The 10,990-nt window shown below is 41.6% G+C and overlaps 1 protein-coding gene across 1 annotated transcript in view; it reads right to left on the bottom strand.

The window, feature by feature from the left end:
- Window positions 1–8,027: 8,027 nt before the first annotated feature.
- Window positions 8,028–10,990, bottom strand: part of ACTR2 (actin related protein 2) — a 32,664-nt gene continuing 29,701 nt past the window's right edge. Inside the window, exon 9 of the mRNA XM_081157005.1 lies at window positions 8,028–10,759. Within this exon, the coding sequence (XP_081013131.1) occupies window positions 10,589–10,759 (171 nt within the window). The 3' untranslated portion in view covers window positions 8,028–10,588. The remainder of the gene's footprint in view (window positions 10,760–10,990) is intronic.

Here is a 10,990-nt window from a genome sequence, read left to right as displayed (position 1 = left end):
GAAACTGAACCGTTGGAGTGAGTTGATTTTTGTTTTGTCATTTTTTGTTTTGTTTTCTTGGTTCCCTGTCAAGTTCAACTTAACAGATCATCTTCAAATTAACTTAACACATATACATGCACAGAACTTGCAAAAGCATCGGCTCCCACGCGAGCTGGCCCTCCAGCCCCTCGCCAGAACAGCTGCACAGGCCACACTTCCAACCACAGCATACCATTTGGCTTCGTAATCTTGGCCCACTTGATATCGAGATAATTTAGCAGCCTATTAAAATGCCCACCACTCCTTTTTAGAGGTGTTTGTTCGACTCTTTGCAAAGGGCCATTAGGATGCTGGAAAAGCCCCACCTCGGAGGTGTGTCGCACACTATCAATCCCTACGAATCTCCCCTTTGATGCTGTAAAAAGCACTGAATTGTGAAGGTCGCCAGGCAGGGCCCGGTCACTCTAAAACAGCGTCTGCCAGAGACGCCTTCGTTTGGAACGGGTTTTGACCAACACTCAAGAGATCATTTTGTACTTTTTATCTGTATGTTCACTTCTTTTAAACTCCAGTTTTTCAAAAAGTGAAGACCTGTTTTCAACAAGACAATAAAACCCGTTTAAGCCCGTCATAGACAACTAAAGACAAATTGTCAATATGAGTGATCTTATGGTAAAACTTGTTAGATATACTTTTAAGCAACTTATCTAAAGGCTTTGATGTGTGTAAACATCCAGCAACAGAAGAGGAAACTGTTTCCAAGACCTCTCCAGAGCAAGCCAGGCACCCCGCCCCCCGGCCCCCTCTTTCTTGGTATTCCCATTTCCTGTGAAAACATTTAATCCAGGTCCTAACCCTCAGCGATCCCACGAGTATGTGAATTACAGAGTCTTGCACATCTGAAGTACTTTCTGCAGCTTTTTTTGGTGTTCCTTTGTTTTGTTTATCCTGCACAACTTCCTTCCTTCCTTCCTACCCTTCGCTCCCCAGGGCTTGTAGAGATAGGATAACTGCTAATTGTGTCTTCTTGCAGCAGCGAAGGGGGACCGGCTCCAGGGCCCTCCCTCTGCTCCTGGCCAACTTCGGATGTGAGCAGGAACGACCATCTTAAACAACACTGCTATTCACAGCCTGGAGAGCTGGGAAACATCCTTGAATTCAGATCAGGAACGTTAGCTGCCGTTTGAGTGACACACAGATGCTCTGCCTGGGAGCAGTTACTGTCTCCCAGGAGGCCACATCCTGTCCTCTTGTACTTTTTTTAATTTTAAAAATATGTTTTTATTTACTTTTTAGAGAGAAAAAAAGAGAGGGGGGGGACATTGATTGGTTACCTCTCGCACATATACCGACGAGGGATTGAACCCACAACCTGGGCATATGCCCTGACCAGAAATAGAACTGGCAACCTTTTGGTGCACAGGACCACACTCGGCCAACTGAGCAACACCGGCCAGGGCTGCCCTCTTGCACTTTTTAGCACCCGCAGCTGGCCACTAGGTTGTCCCCATGGATGACAGTAACTGAGAGCTTGCTCCTGCACTCACCATTCTCAGAGCATTCCACACAGGGCGAGTTCTTAGAAGACTTAAGCGATTCAAATGTTTCCCTTCTCCAAGTGTTATTTCCAAGGGCCATTTGGACTCCAGAGGCCACTGAAACTATAATAACTGACATTCTTTCCATATCTTGCCTGCCTGTCGTGAGTGGAGATTTTGAAAACTCCATTGACTAATTTGTCAAGTTCTGATCTAAATTCAGAGCCATGAAACCAGAATAAACACCTGTTAGGCCAAAACTAAGCCTACCAAAAAAGAAAAGTCCAAGCTTGATAAATCCTACAAGTGTGACAAGCTTCTCTGGAGATAAATGCCTGTGGCCAGCAGGCCATTCACTTGTTCCCTCCCGGAGCGTCCACTTAATTTTCTTCCTGGGATGGTTGGCTATAAACAGGAGAGCAGGCTCTTAGGGGCCACTTCATATCAAAGCGCTTCTCTAATGGCACTTGGGGCTCAGCCACTCCAGGCTGGGGCACTCGCCTCATCTGCCTGAGCTAAATTAAGACATGCAAAAGACAAGTGCTTTTCCCAAGGCCTCTGAGGGAAAGGTGGAGTCAAGATGAAGGATCTGAGAGGCAGAGACAGACAGACAGACAGACTCGACTTGGATGACCATCACACGGAACCACTGTAGGGTGCTGAAGCAAAGGTTGTGTAGCCGGAGAGATGTTTGAGGTCAACTCTGCCCCTATAGCTCCCCCCGCTCTCAGTCCCTCTTCCCGTTACTTTACCTTTGTCTTCCCATCTGTGTAGTGAAGCCAGCAACTCCTGCTTGAGTTAACATGAGAACGCAGGTAAGGTGCTGAAGGTGCAGCGGCTGGCACTCAGGGGGTGCTCAGCAAGTGACGCCCATTACAGCTTCCCGTTGTTCCAGCATCATTACTGTTTTCTGTGACTCCTTTCATGAATGTAGGGCCTCGTGACCCCTGTTGTCTCAGCTCACAAAAAGCCAAGGAACTTTAAAATCTCAATAAACACTGTTTAAGATGCCTTCTTGCTTTCTGAAAGGCAGTAAACCAAGGCAGGAAAACATACTCCTTTCCCAAAAGGGACTAGAAACAAAGGCCCTTTGAAACAAATGAGACTGGCAACACTTTCCTCTATGAGTAAACTTAAGGCTCAATAATAGAGGAAGCTGATTTTCTCAAGTCACCCAGCAGCAATCAGAGATCAGAGAAGCCTGGAGTCCAAGATCCCTTGTGGCCAAGTTACAGGTGGAAAACCTCCGTCTTCATTCTAATAGAAAACTCCCAGTTAAGAGAAGTCTTTGGGAAAATATACCCTGATTTTTATCATTTAGGCTGTAGCTTAATTCTGTACAAAATTCTCTGGTTTCTGATTCATGTTTTTCCAAGTGCAAAGAAGCCCTTAGAAGAGTGTCCCCTCAATTTCTGGAAGTGGGGCCTAGTATCTGTGTGGTAATTAGCTCCCTACGAGGTTCACAGGCACCCTGAAGTTTGACAACATCTGACCTGAGGCTGCTGGAAATGCTGGGAGAGGAAGGGGGTGAAGGTGGGAGAGGGAGCACCTCGGAGGCTCAGAATTCTCTTGGTCTAATCGGAAATAGTTTACACCGATACTGTCACAAATCCAAGCTATCTGGGTGAATGGTTTTATTTCTCCTCCGTAAATCAGTGTGGATATTCTTGGCAAACTCTGCTCCTTGCAGGGTGGGCAGCTGGGACTCAAGGGAGGGGTTTATCTCTTCTCCTTGCCTTGCCCCACCTTTGCAGATACAGTCCTTTCCCTGTCTGCCTCCCAGTTAATTATTTTAGCAGACAAGCCCTGAGCCTGAAGAAAACAGGATCTATTCTTGAAAGTAGTAACTGTACTGAAATTTAGTGGGAAAGTCCCTCCTCTGGTCCTAACTCCTGAATAAAATCAGCTGGTGGAGCAAGCTACCTTTCGGTTTAGCTGGCCCATCAGCAAATCCTGCCTTCCAAGAGGGTAAGGTGTTCTTTCGTATTTTACACTATCCTGTTGCTTCAGGGAAACTGGGGACAGCAAAGGGTTTGGGGACTGGGCCATATTCAAAAGCTCTCCAGTCTCAATGATCGACGGTGGGGTGGGGGTGGGAGCCAGCTCCATAAATCCAAACCTCACTAGACTCTTAAAACAAGGGCATTTCATTACATAAATCTTTCCCCTCACTTATTTGTTCAAGAGACCCACAAATGCAACAAAGCAAAGAAAACGTTCACTTAGCTCAAGGAAGCCTGTCCTACTGTTTTTGAAACATCTGACAGGATTTTTGTTGGCTCACACCGCACATCCTAACTCCTTTTGAATGGTATGAACCAAAAAAAAAAAAAATTAAAAAATGTTGAAGGCATAAAAGTGCTACATATACGAAATTGAAAAGAGATAATTTCCAGCCAACTCTCTGAGATTGGAAGAGTTAACCAAAACTAAAGAAATAAACACAACATCGCCACACCATTTTAAAAGAACGGTAGCTTCAAGTCAGGAGATAGTTTTCCTAGCACCACCTCCACCTGTGTTTGAGAAACACAAACAGCAGACGCTGACTCCTCAAAAATCCACCTTCAGAACAGCATTCTACTCTGGGGGACCCTGGGAGTTTTCAGACCGTTTTTAAGCCGTAAGAAATGTATTTATAGCAGTCACTGCAACGACTGTTGGTCATGGTGCACAGCTAAGCACTTCCACTGTGGACAGATTTCATGACAAACATTCAGAACAAACAAGGCTTCTAAAAGGAGCTGATGCGCGTTTCACTAAGGGTAGCGTCCGAGGCAGGAGAGAAACGGAAACTTTAAGAGCAGCTTTCACGGCGAAAAGGAATGAGACGCAGGCTCGCTCAAGAAAAATGCATCCAGCGTCACTACACACACTTCCTTGAGAGAGACCTCCAAAGCCTACTCCTATGGGCTGTAGAATTCAGTTCAAGATAAAAGTTACTTCCTACTCACCCAGAGGCTCCAGCAAGCTCCTTCCCAGAGGGGTTCCGCACTAGAAAGCCAACCACCTCCTCACCTGCAGCTGGTTACTTAATTTTTCTCGCTCAGGTACTCACCTAAAGCTGGTTACTTAATATATAGTAGCAGCATGCCCGCCTACCTCCCCCCATTCAAACCTCTGGCTAAAATTACCCTTGCCTAAAAGAGCAAATGCAAGGGTAAGCTTTTCTCTCTCTAGCAGCTATCAACTGAAATGAAAAATTCCAGACTTCCAAGTTTTGGAACCAACTGGGTTTATACTTAAAAAAAAAAAAATCAGAACCTGAACGAACTATATATATAGATATGTGGTCTCCAAGTTGCCTCCCAAAGTTCATTTGTATGTCGGTTGCATAGAAATTGAAACACAGATATTTCCTCTCCAGAGGTAAAGCTACATCTGGTAGGTGGGCTCCTTGGCCAGGCCACTTGAATCCACCGAGCGAAGGGCTGAATTGCGCGGGAGCTGTACTAACTCAAGCGGAGGGAGCTGGGAACCATGCAAGTCAGAAGTGAGGAGAAAGCATCTCTAGAAATGACTTTGAAATCAGCAGTTTGCTCTGGTTATTTCACCACTTCCAGCACCTGACTCCCATCTACACGGCTTCCTAAAAGTGGCCTTGCCCTAATGAGCTCTCTGCTTCTCCTTTGGCCAAACTTGCAGACCTTCCCCTGAGCCAGAGCCGCTAATCTTCACTAGGTGTCAGTTTGTCACTGGGCTTCCTGGAAGTTCACACAAAGTGTAAATTACCGATGATGGTGCTTTAACCTTCCCAGAGGAGTCTGCGTTTTGAGTAGAGGATATTCACACCCACCTGCACTGAGGGTTGGTTGGGGAGGCGCAGTGGAGGTGAGCGTACTGGCCTCAGAGTTGGTTTCCAGGGCTGGTTCCCAGCGCACTGCTGAGCCTGTTTGCTAGAAGTTCCGCCAGTTTTCAGCAGGGCGAGGCGAGGGCACGCAGGTGTGGGCCCAGGGCTCCAAAGTGGATCCCTCTTTGGAGCCTACTTGTCCTGTTAACACCCTACAGCAGGGAGTGAGAGCGAGCGTTGCGGGGGTCAGGCCCATCAGCGCAGCTGGACAACCCTCAGGCCCCAGAGCCAAGTTTTGGTAGGTCCACAGTGGGGCTCAGGAACCTACACTTTTCAACAACCTGTGTGATTAGGACTTCACATTGATAAAGACACTGAGGGGCAAATAATTTGACTATTTTAAAATTTTAGGTAATTATACTCTAGCTACATCCTTTCCTGTAGGATATTAAACATAAATCCCACCTAAACAGCTAAATAAAACAAAATAAGCAAAATGGTCTCTCTACTTGACCACCTAGGTCCTTTGAACTGTACCTAGTCATCACAGCTATAGGTTTTAAACCTACATTCTTTTTCAACATTTTAAAATGTATCTTTATTGATTTCAGAGAGAAGAAGGGAGAGGGAGGGAGACAGGAAACATCAATGATGAGAGAGAATCATCAGTCGGCTGCCTCCTGCATGCCCCCTATCGGGGATCGAGCCCACAACCTGGGCATGTGCCCTGACGTCAGGGAATTGAACCACAGTCTCCTGGATCCTAGGTCAATGCCCTACCGCTGAGCCACACCAGTTCTTAAACATAATGCCAGAAGCCTTCATTATGTAGATCTAACAACGCCCTCCCCCCCCCCTGTAGGTAGACTGAAGGGTTTCAAATCAAAGGGTTAAATGTATATTATCAGCTTATTTGAGCTTGATTTTAAGGCACAAATTTCTTACTCTTCAAATACTAAGTTGACATGAAATATGTAAATATAAGAGCAGTTAGGAGAATTCTCACTAATCCTTAGAATTCTCAGGAAATCCTTAGATTTTGGTTTCTTAAAGACAGGCCTTGCAATTTTCTTGTGCATATTTTATGATAGGGTCTACAAAAAAATCCCAACCCCTGCACAATATCAAGGTACTCACTGAACAAAAATATCAAATTACTATTGTGGTAGGTCTTAACTTCAGAATTTCCTGAACTAATTACTTAAACTGTCAACCTTTGATATTAATATTTCAAATATTTGTAATATTAAAATGTGAAATACAAAAATTCAAATGTTTATCATCTTTAATGAATAAAACTCTTATTCTTGAGAGTCAGGGCCCTCTTCTTAAGTTCCCATTCAAGGGTAAAGCAGCTCACTAGTTTTCTTTTCACTAATCTTGAAAAAAGTATTCACAAGGCAAAAGCTCAACTTGATGTTAACAGCAAACGGCACTGTTCTCAGGAGTCTACCCTGGACTTGAAGACTATATTCTATTATCCTTGTGACTAGTTTCTGCAATTCCCAAACCCAAACCTTTCAAATGATCAATGCACACACAGTTAAAATGCTAATTCTTCTACTTTAAGGAAAATTATTTGCAGTCTTTCCCAGTCTTTTTTTTCTCTAATGGGTGGAAAGAACTGAATATAGAAATGAGACAGGACAGGAATCCTGTTCTGCCAAAGACGTGAGAAATCATTTGTACTCCCCCTACCCAATTAGGTATTTTCCATTTGCACATAACACAAATTGGAATACTAGTAACAAATATGCTCACCCAAATCCTCCCCGCTTCCTCTACTTACCCCTGATGTAGCATTTTCAATCTTTTAATAGGTCACAGAATTTGAGCTGAAGGGAAAAAACGAACCTACAAATACCCCAGATACTGTGGGCTGTTGGCCTATTAGTCTAAGGTTAGACAGCATGCTAAATACTAAAGTCAACCCTTGGGTTTCTGGTTCACTTTAGTTGGATGTCTTCTCTGATGGTTCTAACATCAGTAGTTAATGAACACATTCAGTTGCACAGTGGGTGAAGGAAAAACTTGTCTCTCACTCCATCTACAAGGCCCTTATGCAGTGTGCAGTACTTGCTTCCTCTGTAACATCTGGAGAGCTCTCACACTATACTCTTGGCAACTGAGAGGCTGGATAAGACGACACCAGAAGCAAACCTCAGGTAGGTCCTGGGGAACTCAGGCCATGAAGGGAGCAATGAGGTTCAAGCTTACAAGTTCCTGAAGGAGAAACAAAAACTCCTGAGTCCACTTCCCAGCCCCCATCCTCAAAGGCAAGTATGAAAACAAGAAAGGGTCAGTTTAATACATTTTCACCCTTCTTTAGTTGTTTATTAAAAATAATATGCCTGAAAGTCTGCAGATGAGCTGAAACATCCTTGAAGAGAGGCCTATTACATGCCAGTCTACCTACCATTCCTACTATTCTGAAAACCACAGTGTTATCTTCCAGGAAACCAAACAGTCTCTGCTGGAGGGGGAAAATCTCTAATATAGCTGCAGCTGTAATTTGCTCTTAAGTCTTGTGTGTGTTTTCCCCTCTTACGTATTTGAAATCATACCAGAAACAGTTTTTTTGGTCAAATAATGGAACACTGAACTGAACTTGCCCTACAGCTGTCGATCCATCTTGCATTAGCAAAAATGAAAATAAAAATAAGAAAATGAAACTAAAGAGGAAAACTATTAAGAGAAATACAAAGACAAAATTCAAATTTATTTTGAAAAATCTGATTTTATTTTCTAAATCAAAAAGAAGTATATTCATGTTAAATTCAGAATGTTTAACTTTCCACTGATCTCTCAAAATACTTAACTGATATTGTTAACAGTGCTCAGAACTGTGTAAAAGTTAACATCCAATACCACGTTTTAAAGAAAAAAGTTTAACCGCAGGACCTATTTCTAAGAAACCCTTCTCAAAGGTCAAGGTACTGGCAATTCTAATTTTAAAAGGAAAGACTTTTAATCATTTTTGGAAATTTAAATGACAATGGTTTAAGAGCTAAAAATCAGATCTCTTAGAATAAATTTTAATTTGAGAAACTCATTCATACAAGACAACTCCAATCAAACAATACCCCCCCCCAAAATTACTAAATGCATTATTTCACCTTGGAATAGGAAAATTATAAAATGAAATTTTAAAATTATACAATATATATTAATACACAATTTTAATGTCATGTTTGCTAGCAGAATATGAAATTAAAACCAAATTCTACATTCAAAGGACAGATAATAAATGCTCTTTCATTGTTTTATTAAGAGCCTATCCCATTCTTTGTTGTTTTCTACCCCCATGTTATAAAATCATGACCAAAGGCCAAGAGTCAATCCATTTACCTGAAATGAACAGCTAACAGGTACTGGTCCTACATTTGTGTCCTTTATAGAGTCCAGTACTCAAAAGGCTGGGGGTGTTTATATGAATATGATTTAGGAGCACTTTAGAACTCCAAAGTACTCTGACATCTAGGTCCCTAAATCTAGTAGATGTTATTCATAGGCTATTCACATGTACTGAGGCATGTCCCGCATGCAGGCAAACTTCTTTTATTTGTTCAAATTGAGGTAAAACAGAGAAAAAATACTTAATATTAACAGAAGCTGCATAATGAAAACTAACCTCCTTTTGCTGCTTATTTCATATGAACTGATTTTTAAGTTTTCTCAAGAGATTCTAAAGTCAATAATTTCTCCAATCTCAGTTACCCAGAAAAATAAGCTTCTCCTTTCAAAGCAAAGCTTTCTTCTTTCATTATTAGTAAACAATTTTTGAAATGAAAAAAAAAAAACCAAAAAAAAACCCACCAACACATTTTTTTTTCCAGAATCTGCATTTTGTACTTAGTGCGATACAATTTCTTATTACTTTATTTTTCAAATTTAGAAAGAATTCACGCCTGAGTATTTTTTTTAGATACTGAACAATTCCGAAAGACTTCATAAATATGATTTTCTGAAGTAGGCAGGAAAGTCTGCTAACATTTACAAATTACCAACAACTCTTCTTTCAAGCATAGGATTTAGTCGTTTAGGCTGAGATTTAGTCGTTACGATTAATTTTTCAATACAGATACAAATTTAAATCTTGATTTTTTGGCCAACATTTTAGATAGTTCAATTTTACTCCACTTCCAGGTTTCAAATCAAAACAAACCAAAAAAATCTAATGAAAATTACCAATCTGGCAACAAGTCCCATATTTCAATGTTATTTTTACCCAACATTTATAACCTACTGCCAGTAATTATTTATATATATATCTTTTATTAAATAAGCACTGGTAAGCTATCTAAAAGAATAATTTGCAAGAATGGTACTTGGCACTGGGTTATCTTAATGCTCCTGGTATAAACAGAAGCACTTAGAAAATACCAGCTCTTAAGCACTTTTTAAATCTGTAATTTGTCCAATAGCATTTTTTAAATGTTACTTTTCCACTGACAGATTTTAGGGAGTCTAGTCCCAGACAACATGGTTGACTTAAAAAACCAAATCCCCAAGCCACATGGTAATATTTTTTATACTTCCAAAGGATATAAAAAACTGTACTTATACTTGTTTTTTATATCATATGGAAACAGTTCCAGGCAGAATAAAAGTAGAAGAAAGCCTGCCAAATCAAAGTACTGTAAATAAAGTTCATCTTTTGTACCCAGAGCAGAAAAGTTCAAAAATCAAAATATCAAAATCAAAAGGCCACCTTCCCTAACCCCTACACAAAACACTTCAGTTATGAGCCTATTTCCCTAAAATGTCAATACCAGAGCTTCAAGGTACTTAAATCTGCACCAGTAACTGTTGAAAGCGCCACACTATAGAGAAAATGCCCTAAAGGGTTCAGCAGCTGCCCACCCATCCCGTACCACCCCCACCCCAATAACACGTAAAAGCTCCTGTTAAAGTTTTTTCTTAGGCTAATAAAGGCATACCACCTAGTGTGCTAAAACTAGCAGCATTAGCGAGTAGAGTGAAAATAGGCAGCCTACAGGAGTGATCTAAATGCCTACTTAGAAGAAACAAAGCAGCACACAGGACCCTTTGCCCTCTCCTTGTGTTTGTAAGGAAGTGGTTGAATTAACCAGTCAGATTTACCCATATTAACAAAAATTTAACAAAGCTTCCCTAAGATACCAGAATAAAACCTGACCTTTTCAGTCAAAGGGCAAAGAGAGGCCTCTTCCATGTCCTGGAGTTTAATAAGTTCAAAGATTGGCAGTAAAGGAAAAAAAAAGAAAGCGTTAAGGGTGTGATGGGAACAAGCTCGAGTTTATCGGACAGTCACACCAAGTTTCTCCAGCACACGGACGCCCTTTTCTTGGTATTCCTGTCGGGTCATCCAGAAGTTGTCTTTGTCTTTCATGATGTCTGCGAGGACTGCACCACCCAGGAATACCATGTGCTTTCTGCGGGGCGGGTCTTCGATGCGGATCTTAAATTTCTAAAAAAGAAAGAGATGATAAAGTGTCACCTGTGCATAGTGCTTTGGGCTTTACAACAGTGACTTTTTCATATATTCTCCTGTTGAATTCTCACAAAAGTCCTGTGATGTAAATAGGACAGCAGGATCTGATATCTGAGGCATACAGTCAGTCTGTAATTTGCCCAAGCTCATAGTTAGTGTGCTTAGAACAGTTCTGACTTATACCTGTTACCCCATTAGTAACAGCGC

Source organism: Miniopterus schreibersii, assembly GCF_964146895.1.
Source record: "Miniopterus schreibersii genome assembly, chromosome: 13".
NCBI classification, from domain to species: Eukaryota; Metazoa; Chordata; class Mammalia; order Chiroptera; family Miniopteridae; genus Miniopterus; species Miniopterus schreibersii.
The sequence above is the reverse complement of the archived record's forward strand: the minus strand, read 5'-3'. Positions and strand labels throughout refer to the sequence as shown.